At 41.9% G+C, this 22,312-nt stretch overlaps 3 protein-coding genes across 3 annotated transcripts; all 3 read right to left on the minus strand.

Annotated features, from left to right (window-relative positions):
• Positions 1-10,462: 10,462 nt before the first annotated feature.
• LOC134620913 (trace amine-associated receptor 13c-like) lies at positions 10,463-11,440 on the minus strand. Its single transcript, XM_063467265.1, has one exon. It carries the CDS (start codon positions 11,438-11,440, stop codon positions 10,463-10,465), a length of 978 nt encoding a protein of 325 aa, XP_063323335.1.
• A 2,598-nt stretch (positions 11,441-14,038) lies between these two features.
• LOC134620984 (trace amine-associated receptor 13c-like) lies at positions 14,039-15,016 on the minus strand. The gene has a single exon (XM_063467372.1). The coding sequence runs from the start codon at positions 15,014-15,016 to the stop codon at positions 14,039-14,041; it is 978 nt and encodes a 325-aa protein (XP_063323442.1).
• A 6,166-nt stretch (positions 15,017-21,182) lies between these two features.
• LOC134620976 (trace amine-associated receptor 13c-like) lies at positions 21,183-22,160 on the minus strand. Its single transcript, XM_063467361.1, has one exon. The coding sequence runs from the start codon at positions 22,158-22,160 to the stop codon at positions 21,183-21,185; it is 978 nt and encodes a 325-aa protein (XP_063323431.1).
• Positions 22,161-22,312: the final 152 nt, after the last annotated feature.

Raw genomic sequence — 22,312 nt, forward strand, 5'->3', positions numbered from 1 at the left:
CTATTTCTTTGTCAGGACTAGTCTGTGTGTGTGAGAGGCAGATATGAAGCTCTCACACCTGCAGCTCACAGCCTTTTCTGACATTTTTTACCCCTCTCAGGTTCCATCTTTGCCTTTTCTTCACTCTGGCTTTCACTTTTTTTCGTGACCTCCTCTGGTTTTGTCCCTTACAGGTCTAAAAAAAGACAAACTTTACATACCTCCTTAACTATACTGCCCCAAGGCTGTGGGCATGTGTGTCACGGAGCAGCAAATGGAGGAGGAGGAGGAGAAGAAGGAGAGAGGAACAGCAGAAGGAGCTTTTATCTTTTTCTATATTCTGAAATCTTTTTTTTCCGCTTTCCCCCTTTCCCGACAACTATAAAGTAAATTACGGGGATGTCAGGCAGACAGACGGTATATAGAAGTGGAGAAAAGGCAGGAGGAGGAGGCAAAGAGAGGTGTGTCTGGGAAACGCTCGAATGAGAAAACATCCGATTTTTGGGCCAGTCACTGCCAGCCTTTTGAAGGATTAGATGCGCACGCATGCATGCACGCACACGCTGGCAAGTGCCTGCATGCAGTTTGCTTTATGTGTCGGAATCTGCTCAACCAAACTCCACATTCCAGTCATTGCTTTCCCCTCTTCATCATGTGAGCACAGAATTACCAAATAGAGATCAATATGTGAAGAGGGGCTCTATCAGCATGATTCTGTGGCACCACCCGAGAAATCTTTTACAAAGAGAGCGATAACCTGCTCTATAAAATTCACCGAGATGCTTACAATGGTGTCGTCTGTTTTCCTTGGGCTGGAAGGGAATTTGACCTCACTGAATCATTGTTAATTGATCAGAAGGTCTCCGGTGGCTGACAACAAAACCATAGATCCCATAAACCTACGCAAAAGTGACGTCAGACATGAATGACATGACATTTGAAGGAAAAATTAATTTGTATAATTTGGTGGTGGTGGTGGGGGGGTTGGTTGGTCTTCACTATGCAATGTGCATGGTGTTCTTTCAGAAATATCAGGTGACACAAGCTACTAGCCAGTTTAAAACAGTTAGACGGGTGTGTGCAGTGGATGAAGCACAAAGAATGCCATTTGTGACTTGGTTAAACAAGGCTACACAGTAAGGCTAACAGTGATTTAACAGTCTTTATTCACCGAGCCGTCAAAATGGCACCTCAAGCAAATCTTGTTATGAATACAGCCCAGATAGTGGACATATTTGGCCCAATCTGGGATACTTTTGGTGCCTTTCCTCATCAGACAGAAATATGGCTGTAGCCAGACTCACTTTGAGTCTTGAGTCAATTCCCCTTAGTCAAGGCCAAATGTAGCCCAAAGAAGTCTGCAGATTTTTTCAGTACTTCATAAGAGTCACATTTTAAAATCCGATCCATGAAAGGTTAGACCATCAAGAAAAAATGTTTCCAGCTCATGCAAGAAATTAAATGGCAAAAAGTTATAAACCACAGGGGATTTTCTTTTTTGATTAGAGGTCTGAAAGACATCTGAGGCCTCAAAGCCATCGAAACTAAAATCCTGTTACATTTGGTTTGAAAGAGAGTTAAGCAAATGTCTTGTTGACACTTGGACATTGTTTCAAAAGTCGACATGTTGTAGTGTATGGCACATCTTAAAAATTATATATATATTATTTTGCCATTTATAAACACTTACTGGACACTTTTGCTAGGTACCATGTGACTCTCTAATTAGCCAATCACATGGAAACAATTTTACACATGTAGACATGGCTAAGATGACCTACTGAAGTTCAAACTGAACATCATAATGGAGAAGAAAAGAAAAGTGATTTATGTGACTTTGAACGTGGCATGGTTGTTGGTGCCAGACAGGCTGGTCTGAATACTTCAGAAACTGCTGATTTACTGGGGTTTTCCAACACATTTACCTTTAGGGTTTACAAAGAATGTTTTGAAAAAGAGAAAATATCCAGGGAGCTGCAGTTCCCTGACCTCTGGCGTCCCTTGTTGATGCCAGAGGTCAGAGGAGAAAGGCCAGCATGTCTCAGACTGAGGAAGGCAACAGTAACTCAAATAACCAATTGTTACAAGAAAAGTATGCAGAAGAGCATCTTAGTTTGCAAAAGAGCGCCCATCATTGTGTTCTGCCACTCCTGTCACCTAAGAACAAGACAGTAAGGCCACATTTGACAAAGGATCACCAAAATCTGACAGTAGAAGAACATTTCTTCTGGTTACTCTCTGAAATTCTGCTGTGAGCATTCAGATTGTAGGGTCAGACATGAAATCCTGCTTTATAACAATAGTTCAGACTAGTAGTGGTGGTGTTTTGGGCCCTTAGCATCAAATGGGCGTTGTTTAAGAGTCACAGCGTACATGACTATTTCTGCTGATCACGTCCATCACTTTAGGACTACATCTTCTGATGGCTTCTTCCAGTAGGATAACACACCATGTCACAAAGCTCTAATAATCTTCTTTTTCTGTTTTTTGTCTACATGATAAAGAGTTCACTGTATTCAGATGAGCTCCACAGTCACCAGATCTCAATCCAACAGACCACCTCTGGCTCGTGGCGGAACAGGAGACTCTTATGTATGAACATTATGCATTATGAGTGAACAGCTGAGAAATCTGCAGCAACGGTGTGATGCTATCATGTGAGTATGGACAACATTCTTTGATGAATATTTCCAGAAGGTTGTTCAATCTGCGCAGTGAAGAATTAAAGTTGTTCTGAAGCCAAAAGCAGGTAAAACCCAGTACAAGTGAGTTATTACCGATAAAGTGGCCAGGGTCTATCTACAAGAAAATGTTGTTTCTTGGGGGTCATGGCTTATTGTGCGTTGCAAGTTGGCCTTAGGCGGACATTCAGAACTTATTGTTTCCACTAGCTCAGGTGGCACAGTCCTAACCAATGTTACCTGCCAGAAAACTGTATGTGAGTTTGAATCTCGTGAAAGCAAAAGAAATATCCTCTCTCTTTGTTTCTTGAAGAAAGTTGCTGTTTTATTTGTGAGAGCTACAAAGGCTAGCTGTGACAAATGAGCCTAAAATCAATGTGGCAGGTGACCTGCAGCTGAAATATTAAAATGTAAGGTAAAATGGTGAATTAGTCCAGCTTGCAAACAGCAGGCAAACCAAATAGTATAAAAGTTTGTGTTAAATCATTCAGCTCATCACATGAGTTGGATTAAAAACCTATTTCTTATCGAGTGTAAGCCCCAAAGTGTACTCTTCTCTCTGAGTTATGTAGTACTTTAAGAACCTCTTACTATAACTGCTTTTGAAATGGTAACAAAAATTTTTTAAATCATAAATAACTGAACAAACAGAGAAATGTGGCTGATTTAGAGACACAGTGGCAGAATCAACTGCTTGCTAGAGCCTGAACAATTTTACAGCCACACTTGCCATTACTGAAGCAATGGTGTCTTTATTCTGGCAGAAGAAAATCCCAGATTACAGAAGGAACGAGTTCAGGTACAGCACCTATCCTACAAAAGTAATCAGAAGTCAGAGAGCAGTCTCTCTTTTTTCCCCCAGCTGTCCTTGTGAAGTGCTGATGGTCTCTCTCGACATCCTGTGCTCAGCATTAAAAAGGGCGCCCTTTGCATTAGGCAGTGAGAGAGCCCACACAGCGGTGCCATTGTACTCCCAAATTGTGGAAAAACCACTTCCTCTGTTTTCAGTGTCTGCTGCAGTTCAGAGCAGTACTGCAGTCCTCTGCTACTGAGCTGATGTTGATGAGACTTGAGGCCCTTCAACTGCTTCCTCTGTCTTGGTCTTTGTTCTTTAATCTCTAAGCACTAACTTGGACATTGTGCTGTAACTGGTCATAGCCTGAGTGAAGAAGTGCAGGATGGAAAGTGTTGCCGATATGTAGTTTTCTTTCCCCAATAAAACAATAAATTATGGGTTTATGTTTTACTGATGTATTTATTATTATTATTTATTTATTTATTATTGGCAGCACGGTGGCACGGTGGCACGGTGGTTAGCACTGTTGGCTCACAGCAAGAAGGTCCTGAGTTTAATTCCACCATCGGGCCAGGTTTGCATGTTCGCTTCATGTTTGCGTGGCTTCCTCCCACAGTCCAAAGACATGCACTTTGTGGGGATAGGTTAATTGAAAAATCCAAATTGCCCATAGGTGTGAATGTGAGTGCGAATGGTTGTCTGTCCCTGTGTGATAGCCCTGCAACAGACTGGCGACCTGTCCAGGGTGTACCCCGCCTCTTGCCCTATAACAGCTGGGATAGGCTCCAGCACCCCCCGCGACCCTGAAAAGGATACGCAGATGGATGGATGATATATTTTAAAAGTACAGTTTTCCAATAGATGGTCAATTGCCCCCCCCCCCCCCCCCATAAACGTGAAAGAGATGCAGATTTCTCTAAAACATGTTACGCCTTGCTACTTTTTACTCATTTATGCCATCAGCTGGTTGTTGTGCTGGTTTACCAAGAAGTTGTGTTACCAACATGGAACTTGGAGAGTGCCCTCTGTTGGACAAACCCTGCTACAACCCTCATAGATGAAGGGTGTTTCTCCCTGCTTCTATTTACTTTAAAATTTTCATTTATGGGGGGCGGGGCTACAAAACACTAACATTAAAGGCATTCAAACACTGGACTCATCTTTTCTATATGCATTCGTTCACACCAAACGCATAATTTGCTGGACAAATTTGCTGCATTTATTGTTTGGATCAAGCAGTACTGAATATTCATTGACATTTTAGTAAACTGGTAAAAGAATCCTATTTCACCTCAGACACACAGCTAAATGTTGCTTATGGTCAGTCGGCTCTCTGAAATTATTTCTTTGCCGCCTCAGATTTGGTCCCAACTCTGCCAACAAGAGCTCAAACTGCTCCACTGACGTCTCCAAATATGTACGAAAGCATCCGTGATACAGCTTTAAACCATGAAATGATGAACCCAGAATCTCTCTTTCTTCCTTTTTAAGATGAATGCTATGCAAAATCCAAACTCTTTGAGCGTGTATGTAGGTTACACGACAAATTTGAGCGCTTCAGAATTTCATGGGTTTTTTGGAGCGTGCTCTGTGCATAAAGGCCTTTAGGCTTCAGAATGTGGCGTACACAAACCATTTGGCTATGTTACGTTGGCTGCATCTTTAAAATACAGTCTATACTGAGATTTCACGTTGAGCTCCATAATCATTCTTCTGAGTCATTTTTTAATCTTTGTCAGAACCCCTAAGACTGTATCGTGCTGTGCAAACAAACCAAAGAAAAAAGCGAAGCTGTGTTTCAACCGTCCATTTGTTTGTAGGCAGTTTCACCCACAGATGCCTGGTATTATAGCATGAATCACGCCACCAGGATTAGAATATAGAAAATAGAATATAGAAATGTTATTTGTTTCATGTTGCCATGAATAGTTCAAGATTTTGAGGTGATACGCTGAGGGTTTGGGTTTTTATTTTTGCTGTAAGTTAGATTTTCTTTCCTTACAAAGCTGCAAAGAGGACAAAGTTAGCTTAGTACAGTGTAAAGAATGAAAATAGGGGGGTGGAGTTCGTCTGGCTGGATCAGAATGTAACAAGAGTCTTATTTATACACGCACTGCAGCCCTGAACTTTTTCAGACTCAGCAGACAGAGGTGTATGCGAGACCCAGTCAAATTGGATGATTGGAAATTCTGGAAGGTCTGTGACCTTCCAGCTCCTCAGTGCAAACTCTGTGATGATGGATTGTGTGAACATGTGAGCAGGCATCATGTATCCTACTCCTGCCTTTTGCAGGCTCTATTCTAGTAGCTCCCCTCACCTAAACCAAACAGAGTCTTCTTCACTGTGTCCAGCAATGAAAAGGTGTCTGACATTAATGCACAACAGTGGAAAATAATGTGTTAAAGTCAAAATGCACTGTGCGATTTAAGGATGGTGCTGTCCTAGAGCATTCACCCAAATAATTGCCTTAGAAAATTTAAAAAAAATCCTAGATTTTATTTAGCGGGCAGAAAGCAGGATACCTTCCCAACCATCCCACTGACATCAGCAGTGTTGGTAGGCAGTACGATGGTGTTGAACTGTTTGGCCCAGCAACACGTTTCCATTTCTATCTGTCAACAGCAAGTTACAGAGAGTACCTGGAAAAATTTACACAGGTACACTGAGCACCTGTGATTTATGATCATTTATAATCCTGAGGTAATAAACGAAGCATTAAATTCTGCTTTAAACCTGCTCAGCCAAAGCCTCTGACAGCAGACGGATGGCCTTGGATTTGACTTGTGCTTTGGCCGACGCTGCCTGAGTTTTTGAGGATTTAAATGTCCTTTCCCAACGTCCCTCTCGGTTTGATGTCAGCGCCCTTGTTTGACTTATCTTATGTCTATGAGTCGTGAGATCCTCATGCGGTGTTGTAACGCAGTCTGCAGGCGTGTAATTAGATACTTGGTGGATTCAGTGTAATGACGGCTTAAGTTAACAAGACCTTCAATTACATTACGGAAAACTCCTAGTTAAAATGTTTATTTAAATCATTAAAAAAACTCAAAAAATTAAACTTGTTTGGGACCCTCTGCGATGTTTACGGTTGCTTCCTATGTCCAGCACATTGGTTCTCTTCCTGTACTACCTGTAGTCTCTCCACCTACACAGGAAGTAGAGCGCACATAATCAGATAATCCTGAAATCATCCCTGAAGCTGGCTGCTGCAGTTTTCATAACCTCTAGGATTTGCCTTTGATTGTGTCATTAGACCTCCCGGGTTATATGTGCGCATCTAACCTGCATTCGCATAGACTCTCTGACACAAACTCCTATGTCTTTGATTTCATAACACGTGCATCGGATTTTCCTACTCAATCATCTGAAGCCTGGTTGATGGCGTGGATGAAGATTCCCTTTCCTTAAAAAGCGGTGAGGCGGCAGATCACGCCTCCCCATCATCGTGTTTTTTTACACACCAGACGCCCTGAATACGTTCTTCTTGGTGTCTGGTATATGCTTTTTTTTTTGATATTTTCTGGGTTTTTACACCATAACTGGACTGGAAAGACGTGAAGGATCAGCATTCATGAGGAGAGAGTTCATGAGCAAGACAAGAAGCTGGTGCCCCCTTCTGGCTAAACCACAAGACTGCACTGCTTTAGGGTTGGAAACAGTATAATTACAGGAAATTATAAATAAATCAGTACTTATATAATCCTTTTTTACTCTGTTTGAGCACTCTCTTAATACCACTTTAAATCTAACATTCACACTCCAATAGGGCAACTCAGGGTTTAGCCTCCATGGATACTTCAAAGTGCAGACTAGACAAGCTGGGGATTGAACCACCAACCTTCCTAACAGTAGGCAACCTGCACTCAATCTTAATTGAGTTAGTGATTACTGTAAATCCATACTAAAGCAAGGGCACTGTGCAGCTTATTGTTGATGTTCCTTAAATGGATCCAACATCCTAATACAGCACTCTGTTTATTTCCAGTGCCAATACAGTAAATACCAGTTCACTGAGCAGAGGGTCAGGGATTGTCATACAAGTACATTCTCTTTAAGGCTTTACATTTTTTGAACTCAGTCCAGTTTGGGAATGAGGAAGTTCAGTCCCTGTGGGAACAGAGGTAACACAGATGTGGTTAATTTGATGTGGATGACGAAGCAACTGGCGGGAAGATCTGAGCTTGGTGGATAAAAGGAATTACTGGCTATAAAACCTGGTGAAAGCGGCCCATCCCTTTCAATCACCCAAGCCAGCTGCTGTGGCGCAAACAGCACCACGGTGTTCATGGGTAAGCGGGAGGATCATTGCTGCTGGGCTGGAGCCAACCTGGGCACAGTTCACTGGGAATTCTGCAGAGGGGGAGGAGATACATAGCAGCAACGCTCAGTTCAGGTACAGCGCTGTGAGAAAGTTTTTGCATTGTTCTGAAACAGTTCAAAAACTAATTTTAATTTTACACAAAGATAATCCAAGTAAATAAAGAAAATGCAGTTTTTAAATTATGATTTGGTGAGGGGGGAAAAAATTTACCTGTGTGAAAAGTAATTGCCCCCTAAACCTGATAATTGGTTGGGCCAACCCTGGCAGCAAGAACTGCAATCAAACGTTTGTGACAATGGAGGAGTTTTAGCCCACTCATTTTTGCAGAATTGTTGTAATTCAGACACACTGGAGGGTTTTTCAGCCACAGCAGGTCACTCTAAATCCTTCATTTTGTTTTTTTAAGCCATTCAGAGGTGGACTTGCTTCATTGTCCTGCTGCATAACCTGCTGAAGTGAGTTTCAGGGCATGAACTGATGGTCAGGATTTTGGGGCAGAGAGCAGAATTCATGGTTGCATCAATTACAGCAAGTCATCCTGAAGCAGCAAATCAGCCACAGACCCTCACACCACCACCACCATGTTTGTGTGTTAGTGTGATGAGTTTCATTTTCGTCCATGGAGAATGAGGCCTGCAGTTCTTTAGATGTTGTTCTAGGTTTTGTTCTGACCTCCTGGATGAGTCATTGATGCGCTCTGGGAGTAATTTTGTTCAGCGAGCCTCTTGGAAGCTTTACTGGTGTTCCAAGTTTTCACAATTTGTGGATAATGACTCTCACTGTGGTTCACTGAAGTCACAAAGTCATTTCTGCGGACTGGAAGATATCAATGACCTTGTCTCTCATCTGTTTCTTTAGATTGTGGCATGATGTGTTGTTTTAGCCTACCTCACTTTGTCAGACAGGCTTTATTTGAGTGATTTCTTGATTCAGCTGGTCTGGTACTAATGAGGTTTGGGTGTCGCTAAAGAATTTGAACTCAGCTCCCCCCCCCCCAAAAAAAAGTGGTTAATCACATTTAATTCATCATTTAACAAGAAAAAAATCCCCCAACTAAGTAGAAAGCAGGAAGAGGATAAATCATTTTTCACAGCACTGTATCTATCAGTATTTACATTTCCAGTCATGTATCTGTTTGTACTACAGCCCTAATGAGGCAAACATCAGTGATGCTTAACACCTTTGTCCATTATAAATATGGGTGGGGGCTGTCACAGCTTTACAACGTTGGTTACTGATCCTGCTCGCCTCTTTGAAACAGGAGACACTAACTTTGAAACTTTATTCATATGAATACAAACGAAACCAAAAGAAATTGCAGGTTCTTTCGCATACATTTTACTGAATGAGGTTATCAATCTACCAACTGACAAGATGCTTAGACTATCTTTTAGCTAGCACTGACATGATGCTCATTAGATATTTTTACCTTTAAATCAGCAACACCAAACAGACACCATGTCTTCAACATTATTATTATTATTACTATCGTTTTTAAATAAAATCAGATAAATGTTAATATTATAGGGGAACGTGAAAGCCCAATAATCAGTAGCCAGGGGTCATGCCATTTTTCTTTTTTCTAGTTTTTTTTCCTTCTTCTGGTAAGATTTACGGCAGAATAAACCGCAGAGAGGACCACTGCTGCCCTCTACAGGTTGTTTGCACTGATTTGTTGTGAATAGCTTTAATCATCAAACGTCATGCAGCACTGAGCAGGGAACATGCTGCTGGTGCATGTCCGGTGTAGAAAGCCTGCTGTTTCCTTTCCCCTAGGGTCTAAAACAGGCTATATATGAATTTACTATTATATTTAGATGACATGCTCACAGACCTGGAGTTCAAGAAGCTTCAACAATGAAGTCAGAAACCTTTTCAGCAGAATAGATTTCACATATGAACATTGATCCCAACAGGTTCATTGTTATTATTATTATTATTGTCTAAATATGAAGGGCAAAGAAACTCCATTAGAAAGTCAAATCATCACATTGATAAGAAAATCTGTTCCATGTGTTTACTATGCTGCTGTCCACCTTTAACCTCTAAATACTCACTTACGTTGATAGTTTGCACTCAGACATGTGCTGGAAGTATTGTGGTATGAGTTAGTTTGTTGCTGTGTGCAGGTTGTATGGATCCTTGAGAAAGCACAGTGTGATACGAGTTTGGGTATTTCTGTTTTTATTTCAAGGATTGTAAATGTGGTTTGTTAGACATAATATTTAACATGCTGAAAGATTTTCAGATTGAAAGAGTAAGACAGCTGCAGGTATTTCTCATACAATGACAATGTTTTTGATTCAGCAAAGTAAAGTCTGAAAGAGCCCTTTACAGTCAGACTGTGTGACAATAAGTGACAACAAAATAAGCAGACTTTAATACCTTCACAGAGATTATGCAGACAAAAAAAGCCATTAAGAGAAGCTGACTAACCTCTTTTATTGCAACTTAGCACATATTTATGGGGAGTTACATTAAAGGTCATATAGTCCAAAGCATGCATATAATTCCTGCAATTTTCAGGTGCACAGGAGATCTACATCCAGGGTCACTACCTGCGCGGGTCTGCGCTGCTGCTCATTATGTGCTAAACACAAAGTGATGCTGGGCAGATGAACACCCACATTTAAAGGTGAAAATTTATCATGAAAACTGAAAAATGATTAAGTTGTATTGCGCTGCCTACAGGATTTTGATGTCTCTGGAGTGAGGCTGCAGTATTCTGAGGCTGACGATGAATCTGATAGCTCTCCTAAACCAGGGGTAAAACAGAACATAAATCACAGGGTTCACACAAGCATTTATTAGCATGATCCAACACACCATGGCGTAAGAAGGCAAGCTCAGAAAGGTGTCCACACCTGCAAGGGAAGGATAATAATAAGGGCAGAAGCACATTACAAACACAGCTATCACAATCCCGAGTGTCCTGGCTGCCTTCAACTCTGATTTTTTAGCAGCTGGAGCTGCTCTCACAGCTGCCTGCAACTGAATGGCACGCACCTGAGAAACAGCAACCACAAACACCCTCATGTACAGAATAAACATTACGCCACAGCGGCCGAGAAATGAGAAAAAGAAATCTACTGTTCCTGAAGTTTGGCTGATGAACACAACACACTCCCCATGACAGGAGCTGAACCTGTCTGGCCACCCTATGTGCTCCATGAGAATGCAGCCATTGTAGAGAAGAGAGCAGACCCAGCAGACACAGACTGAAAGCTTCACTCTGTTCACTGTGATCTTTGAGGAATAGAGCAGAGGGTCACAGATGGCTATATAACGATCTACAGATATGAGCACCATGCTGCCCAGAGAGACAGAGATAAGGCAGTAAGACAAATAAGGACTGAGAGCACACATCAGCCTCCCCAGCAGCCAGCACGTCTCGATGTAGCGCAGGCCCTCGATGGGCATCACCAGCAGCCCCACCAGCAGGTCGGACACGGCCAAGGACAGAAGCAGGGCGTTGGTCGGGGTGTGGAGCTGCTTGAAGTGGGAGATGGAGACGACCACGAGCAGGTTGAGCACCACAGTGAGCAGTGAGACTGAAGCCAGCAGAGTGTAGAGAAGAAAGGTCTGGGAGGTGGGTCGCAGCAGCCGCCTGCAGGAGGAGTTGAGGTTGGGGAAGCAGAGGGGAGGACCCCCAGTGCCGTCCATCGGGGAGAAAGGGAAGACCTGCAACTGTGTTCGACAGTCTTCATTTATCTTCTTCAAACACACACCATCATTTTTTTCTTTTTCTTTTTTTAAACATGAATGATGAAACTTCTTGTCTTTGTTTTCATCACCTCTCCTTCTTCCTCAACCTAAACTCCTATATAAATTCAGCTGGGATTTAATTTAGTTGAGCTTTGAGAAAAGTTTCAGAACTGTGCTATTAACCACTTACTTAGACTGTTTGTATATTAATATTAATCTATAAGCGGTACTCCTGAAACCTTTCGCAACTTGGAATTCGACTGGGTTTATACTGATATAACAATGAAAAACACTAGAATGTTTCAAAACTGTAATTGGAGCTGTGATGTTGACTCCAGAGTATGATTCTAGAGTAGCTTTGCATAGTTCATGGTTAAAAAAGACCTAATTTGTATGGTGCTGGGCCTTGTTGCTCCCCTTCAGCCCAAGACAACTCTCTCTTTAGGGTCAACCTGTCTTAAAGCGACTGGTCTTCTTCTGATTGGCTGCCCCTGGCAATCAAGATGTTTCAGTTAGGATGTTGCAGGGGAGAATGCTGTGCTCAATGCTAGAGATGGACATATCTGCTCTAATGGACTTGAAACATGTAAGTGAGACAAATATGCAAAAAATAAGAACTCAGGAAGTGGGCAAAAACCTTTTATGGCACTGAATGTGCTGCAGATCAGGAACGTTGGACTTGATGGTCCTCTCAACTGAGTGGACCACCCTCCTAGGAGCCAAGAGGTCTGATCGGGTGCAGTTTGGTACTCCCACTAAGAGTCCTCTCTATAGAGCAAATGTAGAAATTCCAAAGTCCACTCCAACACAAGCAGAAGTTTAAAGTCACTGATGCAGTAGAGGTGTTGATGGGCTTTCTTCACCAGTGTGTTAACAGAGTAGGACCATTTCATGTCCTGAGAGATGTAGCAGATTTTTCTTTTCTGGACTTTGGTGCAAAGTTTTCCATGTTCCAGCAGGCTGTAATGTATTGACTTATTCTGTTTTACAGCAGGAATTTTAAACTTAGATTTTACTTTAATTCATTTCAGCTGCAGTACGCACAAAGTAAAAGGAGTCCATCATGTTATTTGGGAGCATTCATCTCAGTTGATGATGCACTGGCTATAGGAACAGAATAATATTGTAGCGGGTCAGGGCTGTTTGGGGTTTGACAGCTATGTTCTGTTGTTCCAGGCGGCATCGTTATGTTGCCATGGTTACAGGTGACGCTCTCTCTCTCTCTGCGACTGCGTGTTTCTGGGTGGAGAGAGCGCCCTTTTGTTGTTGTTGTGTTCTTCTGTTGAATGCTAATAAACGGCTGTGCTCCCTGGCTAACTCTGCGGGAAGCAAGACCAAACGATACCTCTGTCTCCTCCTTGTCTGAGCTCGCCACAATATGAACACCGTGAAATGAATTCATATGCAACAGCACATACTTTGGTTCCAGTAAAACACAAATTCGGGCTTTCATTTATCATTTAGGTATTGTATCTGCATTATCTGTTGTGTAGAGAAGTCATTTTTCTTTGCTTTTGTAGAAATAAGCAGCACTTCAGTATTTTTGTGCCAACGAATAAAAAAATGACTCAGTCACAGGTCTGGGCAGATATTTGCTGAAATGGTATTGGCCTTGATTTATCCATTAAATCCAACATTTGAATTTTTTTCTCTCCCCTGATTCATACACCAAACATTGTTGTATTAAATTCTTATCTTCTCTTTCACGGGAGGATAGAGTGCCTCGTATTAGTTAGGCACACAGACGGGAATTCTCTATTACTCCAGTTTAGATTTGTCTGTATTTCTGAGCCACTGTTGAGATGCTGAGTTTCACAGACCTGCTTTACGTAAACACAGGGAAGTGATTTTCTTTAATATCCGCAGACAATCTGGATGTGTGATGTTCTACGAACGAACTATAGTGTCGCTTTTTCCCTCCATTTCTTGAGGGGACAGTGTATTACATAGAGTTTGTTTTCACGCTTATTTAAATGAAACGTGGCAGAGACAAAGACCACTGCAGATCAGTTATTGTTTAAAAACACAGCTGGAAGGACAAGTACATAAAAGCTCCAATGAAATGCTGAATAACAGTGACAATAATTAATCAGCATTAGCCACTGCAGAGGCTAAAACACACAGTTTATCTGAAAAGGCCCGCTGATCAGCCTGTTTAATCATGCATGCATTTATTATTATATTGCATCACAGTAAACTAGCATTTACTATTATTGCATATACAGCATGTGGCTTCATTTATATGATATTTTTGTACAACTTGTGGCTATATTTTGCAGTAAAATATGCACTTTTCAAAAACGTGAGTATTCTGGTAGTGACAAAATGTGGAAAAAGGCATCTTCATCAGGATGGACTCATAGTCCATCCTCATAGTCATTTGAATGTTTTGTAGTTTAGTATTTGCATGTGTATTATTTCCCCAACAGACACTAATGTGGTGAACGTTGTGTTTGATCGTGAGGTCACTGTGAAGGATCTCTGTGGAGCAGCAGAAAGGTTGTTTTTTGTTTTTTTTTTCAGAAAAGACTAATGACTGGTGTGTTTCAGTGCTGCCTACAGGATCTTGACCTCTCTGGAGTGAGGTTGGAGTATTCTGAGGGTGACGACGAATCTGATAGCTCTTCTAAACCAGGGGTAGAACAGTACATAAATCACAGGGTTCACACAAGAGTTTGTCAGTGCAATCCAAAACAGCACAGCGTAATAAGGCAAGCTCGTAGAGGTGTCGTCACCTGCATAGGAAGGATAATAATAAGGGCAGAAGCACATTACAAACACAGCTATCACAATCCCGAGTGTCCTGGCTGCCTTCAACTCTGATTTTTTAGCAGCTGGAGCTGCTCTCACAGTCACCTGTGACTGAATGGCACGCACCTGAGAAACAGCAACCACAAACACCCTCATGTACAGAACAAACATTAAGGCACAGGGGCCGAGAAATGAGAAAAAGAGATCTATTGTACCTGAAGTTCGGCTGATGAACACAACACACTCCCCGTGACAGGAGCTGAACCTGTCTGGCCACCCTAAGTGCTCCATGAGAATGCAGCCATTGTAGAGAAGAGAGCAGACCCAGCAGAGACAGACTGAAAGCTTCACTCTGTTCACTGTGATCTTTGAGGAATAGAGCAGAGGGTCACAGATGGCTATATAACGATCTACAGATATGAGCACCATGCTGCCCAGAGAGACAGAGATAAGGCAGTAAGACAAATAAGGACTGAGAGCACACATCAGTCTCCCCAGCAGCCAGCACGTCTTGATGTAGCGCAGGCCCTCGATGGGCATCACAAGCAGCCCCACCAGCAGGTCGGACACGGCCAAGGACAGAAGCAGGGCGTTGGTCGGGGTGTGGAGCTGCTTGAAGTGGGAGATGGAGACGACCACGAGCAGGTTGAGCACCACAGTGAGCAGTGAGACTGAAGCCAGCAGAGTGTAGAGAAGAAAGGTCTGGGAGGTGGGTCGCAGCAGCCGCCTGCAGGAGGAGTTGAGGTTGGGGAAGCAGAGGGGAGGACCCCCAGTGCCGTCCATCAGAGAGAAAGGGAAGACCTGCAACTGTGCTCAAGAGTCTTCATTTATCTTCTTCAAACACATGCCGTCATTTTTTACTTTTTCTTTTTTTTAAACATGAATGATGAAACTTCTTGTCTTTGTTTTCATCACTTGTCCTTCTTCCTCTGTATAAATTCAGCTGGGTTTTAATTTAGTTGAGCTTCGAGAAAAGTTTCAGAACTGTGCTATTAACCACTTACTTGACTATTTAAATATTAATATTAATCTATAAGTTGTACTCCCGACACCTTTCGAACCTTGGAATTTGTGTTTATACTGATATAATAATGAAAAACACTAGAATGTTCCAAAACTGTAATTGGAGCTTTTATGTTGATTCTAGAGTAGCTTTGCATAGTTCATGGTTAAAAAAGACCTCATTTGAATGATGCTGGGCCTTGTTGCAGCCCTTCAGCCCAAGATGTTTTAGCTCCTCTCTCTTTAGGGTCACCCTGTCTTTAAACCGACTGTTCTTCTTTTAATTGGCTGCCCCTCGTAATCAAGATGCTTCACTCAGGATGTTGCAGGGGACACTGCTGTGCTCAAAGCTAGAGACATATCTGCTCTAATGCACATGATATTATCATGGACCTGGGTCTGAGGGACCCAGGTCCATGATTAGTTGGTGACTTATATTATATTTTGTGTTTTTGCTGCACTGTGCTGCTTTCCCTGTTTTCCAGGCTTATATGTATAGGCAGGTGTATGTGTGGGTGCGGCCCTGCCAGGTGGCTGGCCACACCTGAAAATTATGCCACACACCTGCAGCTGATCAGCCTCGTAGGGGGAGCTATTTAAGAGTGTGATTGAGATCTCACCAACGCTGGGTTGTTGTGTGAGACTCCACGTCAGTTTTCCTAGTATGCCAAGTTTTGTGAGTTTATGCCTGCTGTAGTTGAGTTTCTTGATGGCTGCCTTTGTTATTTCCTCCCAGGAGGAGCGTGGAAAACCGTGACAGAACGATCCAGCCAAACATGGACCCAGCAGGGTACTGTCAGGGACCTGGGTCTGAGACACCCAGGGTCCATGATCAGTTGGTGACTTATATTATCCCTGTAAGACCCAACCCATCAAAAAATAGCCAGAAAATTCTGAATTTTTGGAACTGAGATGTTTATTAGCCCTTATAACAAAATCCACAAAAATTGTTTTGCTATAACATGTTGTGTATGATATATTGTTATTATATATTTATTATAGAAGTTTTTGTATCGCATTTGATACGTTGGTCATTTTTGGCAACTTTTTTTTAACAACAATGTTATTTTTAGACAAAAAAAAAGTTTTGTCCATAACATTTTGAAATGATGGCAAGTATTGATCATGTTGATGAGATAGAGGTCTATCAAACTCATGTATCAAATATGATACAAAGGGCATTAAAGGGTTAAATTATGTTTTTTTTTGCTGCACTGTGCTGCTTTCCCTGTTTTCTAGGTTTATATGTGTAGGCAGGTGTATGTGTGGGTGTGTGTGGGTGTGTGGGTGCGGCTGTATCCGGTAAGCTGGGTTACAGACACCTTAAGGCCCGGTGGGTGTGGCCCTGCTGGCCACACATGAGGATTGTAGGTCCTCCTTCCCTGCTGTTTGCCATCACAACTGTGACAGATATAGATCTTTGATGAATTGAAACATGTAAGTGTGACAAATACAGTGGGATGCAAAAGTTTGGGCAACCTTGTTAATAGTCATTATTTTCCTGTATAAATCGTTGGTTGTTACAATAAAAAATCTAAGGTAAATATATCACATAGGAGACACACACAGTGATATCTGAGAAGTGAAATGAAGTTTATTGGATTTACAGAAAGTGTGCAATAATTGTTTAAACAAAATCAGGCAGGTGCATAAATTTGGGCACTGTTGTCATTTTATTGATTCCAAAACCTTTAGAACTAATTATTGGAACTCAAATTGACTTGGTAAGCTCAGTGACCCCTGACCTACATACACAGGTGAATCCAATAATGAGAAAGAGTATCTAAGGGGGTCAATTGTAAGTTTCCCTCCTCTTTTAATTTCCTCTGAAGAGTAGCAACATCAAAACAACTCTCAAATGACCTGAAGACAAAGATTGTTCACCATCATGGTTTAGGGGAAGGATACAGAAAGCTGTCTCAGAGATTTAAGCTGTCTGTTTCCACAGTTAGGAACATATTGAGAAAATGGAAGACCACAGGCACAGTTCAAGTTAAGGCTCGAAGTGGCAGACCAAGAAAAATCTCGGATAGACAGAAGCGACGAATGGTGAAAACAGTCACAGTCAACCCACAGACCAGCACCAAAGACCTACAACATCATCTTGCAGCAGATGGAGTCACTGTGCATCGTTCGGCACACTTTACACAAGGAGATGCTGTATGTGAGAGCGACGCAGAGGAAGCCTTTTCTCCGCCCACAGCACAAACAGAGCTGCTTGAGGTATGCTAAAGCACATTTGGACAAGCCAGCTTCATTCTGGAATAAGGTGCTGTGGACTGATGAAACTAAAATTGAGTTATTTGGGCATAACAAGGGGCGTTATGCATGGAGGAAAAAGGACACAGCATTCCAAGAAAAACACCTGCTACCTACAGTAAAATATGGTGGTGGTTCCATCATGCTGTGGGGCTGTGTGGCCAGTGCAGGGACTGGGAACCTTGTCACAGTTGAGGGACACATGGATTCCACTCAGTATCAGCAGATTCTGACCAATGTCCAGAAATCACTTCTCAAATATCACTGTGTGTGTCTCCTATATGATATACTTTAACTGACATTTTTTATTGTAACAGCCAATGATTTATACAGGAAAATAATGACTATTAACAAGGTTGCCCAAACTTTTGCATCCCACTGTATGCACAAAATTTGAACTCAGTAATAATAATAATAATAATAATAATAATACATTTATAGGTGCCTTTAAGACCCTCATGATCACCTTACAATAACACAAGAACAATAGCAGCAATATAATGACCATGGCCAAATAAAATTTAGACATAAGGTAAAACAAAACAAAACACAAGCATAAAACTATAAAAGCTGAGCAAGGTAAAAATGGACTAAGACAGATCAGGCGTATGCAGTTCTGAATAGATGGGTTTTGAGACATGATTTAAAAGTGGTGAGCGAGTTTGTGGTCCGGCTGGAAGGGGGCAAAAACTTTTTAATGGCACAGAATGCGCTGCAGATCAGGAAGGTTGGACTTGATGGTCCTCTCAGCTGAGTGGGCCACCCTCCTAAGTTATTATATATGTTATTACACTAAGAATCCTCTCTATAGAGCAAGTGTAGAAGTCCCCAAGTCCCACCCAACACAAGCGGAAGTTTCAAGTCTTTCAAGCCACTGATGCAGTAGAGCATGACTAATCAACTAAAAAGTTAGTTGGGCCAGATTTTCAAACCGAGGAATTTATCTGGGCCAGATATTTTTTTGCAGCCAGTAAGCAGTAGATCATGATCATTTTTAAACCCACACAACTGTATTGAAAAACAAGTCATTTTTTATTCTCTTTTCCCCTGTAAATCTGGTGACCTCTCACAAATGCACACCAAAAGGTCCATTAAAAAAAGGGGGGGGGGGGGTTATAACCAAACTTTTTTTTTTTTTTGCACATTTCAAATAATAACAAAAAAACATTTTGATAATTCCCTTTCAAATTAAAATAAATATTTTGCTGACCACTCACTTTTCCTGCCATGGATGGAGCCCCATCCATCACAAGTATACAGACACGCTTCATTTCCAGACCATTTTCCTCAAAAAAAGCTGACATCTTCTCAAACATTATTTTGCCAGCTGTGTGTCCCTCTAACGGTAGTAAGACGAGCAATTTGCCATCCAAAAAACGGACATATATGCACAACTGTGCATTATCAGTTCTGTCTGTGAACCCATCTTCTGCTATAGACATTACATCAGTTTTCTTCAGGTCATCTAACAGCATTTCAAACTCGTCTGAAGCCAGAACTTCAACTCTATGAATATTTGAACTGTCTGACAGGGGTACGTTTTTAATAGCAGATGTCACACTTACTTTAATTTATTCGTCACATATCACTGCATCCACCTTGGCCAGCATGCAGTATGTCACTGTTTCAGAATCTGTGAAAGGCCTTTTCTTCTTCGCCAAGATCCAGCAAACAAGAAGGGAAGCTGCTGCAGCTCTCTCTTGGGCTGTACAGGACCTCACCATGGTAGTACAACTCCGGTTGTAAGATTATTAATTTCGCAATTAAACTGTACTTTTGCAGCCCTCTCCTGAGATTGCTCTGGAAAGTTTGTGCAGGAAGTCTGGTTTTTGTCATTGTGATGCCTTCGTAGGTACCGCAACACACTCACTGCAAATTAAACACATAGGTTTGGTATTTGGATTTGGCAGTAAAATGAATAAGTATTTGTCAGTCCAGGCAGGTTTAAACCGACGGTTTTCATTGTCAATTTTACGCTTTTGGACTGAGAAAGACATGCTGTTGTCACATCATACATTACGATGATAGTTTAATATGTTTACATCACGGTGCATTGTGGTTTAAATATTGCTAGGCTACTAGGCGTGTTGCATTCACAGTCTACACCACGCTGTAGGAATTCTTTTTTCTAATTTTTTTTAAATTAATTAATTTTTTGCGTTTTCTCTGTGTTTCTGCCAGGACCACAGGCAGGGCCACTCGCAGGTTGCTTCTGGGCCGCATGTGGCCCGTGGGCCACCATTTGAATAGGCTTGTAGTAGAGTCTTGATGGGTTTTCTTTACCAGTGTGTTAACACAGTAGGACCATTTCATGTCCAGAAAGATGTAAGCAGCAGATTTTTGGTGCAAAGTTTTCCATGTTCCAGCAGGCTGTAATGTATTGACTTATTCTGTTTTACAGCAGGAATTTTAAACTTAGATTTTACTTTAATTCATTTCAGCTGCAGTGCGCACAAAGTAAAAGGAGTCCAGCATGTTATTTGGGAGCATTCATCTCAGTAAATGATGCACTGGCTATAGGAACAGAATAATATGAACACCGTGAAATGCATTCATATGCAACACCACATACTGTGGGTCAGTGAAGCACAAATTGGGGGGGGTTGTTTATTATTTAGGTATTGTATCTGTGTTATCTGTCATGTAGAGAAATCATTTTTTCTTTGCTCTTGTAGAAATAAGCAGCACTTCAGCATTTTTATGCCTACAGATAAAAAATGACTCAGTCACAGGTCTGGGCTTATATTTGCTGAAATGGTATTGGCCTTGATTTATCCATTAAATCCAACATTTGAATTTTTTTCTCTCCCCTGATTCATACACCAAACATTGTTGTATTAAATTCTTATCTTCTCTTTCACGGGAGAATAGAGTGCCTCGTATTAGTTAGGCACACAGACGGGACTTCTCTATTACTTCAGTTTAGATTTGTCTGTATTTCTGAGCCACTGTTGAGCTGCTGAGTTTCACAGACCTGCTTCACACAGACACAGGGAAGTGATTTTCTTTAATATCCACAGACAATCTGGATGTGTGATGTTCTACGAACGAACTATAGTGTCGCTTTTTCCCTCCATTTCTTGAGGGGACAGTGTATTACATAGAGTTTGTTTTCACGGTTATTTAAATGAAACGTGGCAGAGACAAAGACCACTGCAGATCAGTTATTGTTTAAAAACACAGCTGGAAGGACAAGTACATAAAAGCTCCAATGAAATGCTGAATAACAGTGACAATAATTAATCAGCATTAGCCACTGCAGAGGCTAAAACACACAGTTTATCTGAAAAGGCTGACTGATCACACGGTTTTTTCAACATGCATTTATTATTATATTGCATCACAGTAATCTAGCATTTACTATTATTGCATATACAGCATGTGGCTTCACGTATGTGATAGTTTTGTACAACTTGTGGTTATATTTTGCAGTAAAATATGCACTTTTTAAAAATGTGAGTATTCTGGTAGTGACAAAATTCATCAAGATGGACTTCTATAGATCATAGTCATTTGAATGTTTTCTAGCTTAGTATTTCCATGTGTATTATTTCCCCAACAGACGCAAGTGTGGCGAACATTGTTTGATCGTGAGGCCACTGTGAAGGATCTCTGTGGAGCAGTGGCATAGTTTTTTGTTTTTTTTTTATTAAAGAAAAGACTAATGACTGGTGTGTTTCAGTGCTGCCTACAGGATCTTGACCTCTCTGGAGTGAGGTTGGAGTATTCTGAGGGTGACGATGAATCTGATGGCTCTTCTAAACCAGGGGTAGAACAGAGCATAAATCACAGGGTTCACACAAGAATTTGTCAGCATTATCCACGAGAATAGAGCATAATAATGTAAGCTCATAGAGGTGTCGTCACCTGCATAGGAAGGATAATAATAAGGGCAGAAGCACATTAGAAACACAGCTATCAAAATCCCGAGTGTCCTGGCTGCCTTCAGCTCTGATTTTTTAGCAGCTGGAGCTGCTCTCACAGCTGCCTGCGACCGAATGATTCGCACCTGAGAAACAGCAACCACAAACACCCTCATGTACAGAACAAACATTAAGGCACATGGGCCGAGAAATGAGAAAAAGAGATCTATTGTACCCGAAGTTCGGCTGATGAACACAACACACTCCCCATGACAGGAGCTGAACCTGTCTGGCCACCCTAAGTGCTCCATGAGAATGCAGCCATTGTAGAGAAGAGAGCAGACCCAGCAGAAACAGACTGAAAGCTTCACTCTGTTCACTGTGATCTTTGAGGAATAGAGCAGAGGGTCACAGATGGCTATATAGCGATCTACAGATATGAGCACCATGCTGCCCAGAGAGACAGAGATAAGGCAGTAAGACAAATAAGGACTGAGAGCACACATCAGCCTCCCCAGCAGCCAGCACGTCTCGATGTAGTGCAGGCCCTCGATGGGCATCACAAGCAGCCCCACCAGCAGGTCGGACACAGCCAGGGACAGGAGCAGGGTGTTGGTCGAGGTGTTAAGCTGTCTGAAGTGGGAGATGGAGATGACGACAAGCAGGTTGAGCACCACAGTGAGCAGGGAGATGGAGGCCAGCAGGGTGTAGAGAACAACGATCTGGGAGGTGGGTCGCAGCAGCTGCCTGCAGGAGGAGTTGAGGTTGGGGAAGCAGAGGGGAGGACCTCCAGAGCCATCCATCGGGGAGGAGCAGTGCATGCATGTGCATGCAGTCAAAGGGAAGAGGTTCAACTATTTGCCAGGTTGCCCCTTTATCCTCTTCAAACACCACCCTGTAATTTTTACAGGGACCCAACAAGAGTGATGTAACACCCCTGATTGAGCATCATCAT

Source organism: Pelmatolapia mariae, linkage group LG23 (assembly GCF_036321145.2).
Source record: "Pelmatolapia mariae isolate MD_Pm_ZW linkage group LG23, Pm_UMD_F_2, whole genome shotgun sequence".
Classification (NCBI taxonomy): domain Eukaryota; kingdom Metazoa; phylum Chordata; class Actinopteri; order Cichliformes; family Cichlidae; genus Pelmatolapia; species Pelmatolapia mariae.

Bases quoted from the DNA above. Each gene is read 5' to 3' on its own strand.
- LOC134620913 (XM_063467265.1), bottom strand. From the start codon at position 11,440: ATGGACGGCACTGGGGGTCCTCCCCTCTGCTTCCCCAACCTCAACTCC.
- LOC134620984 (XM_063467372.1), bottom strand. From the start codon at position 15,016: ATGGACGGCACTGGGGGTCCTCCCCTCTGCTTCCCCAACCTCAACTCC.
- LOC134620976 (XM_063467361.1), bottom strand. From the start codon at position 22,160: ATGGATGGCTCTGGAGGTCCTCCCCTCTGCTTCCCCAACCTCAACTCC.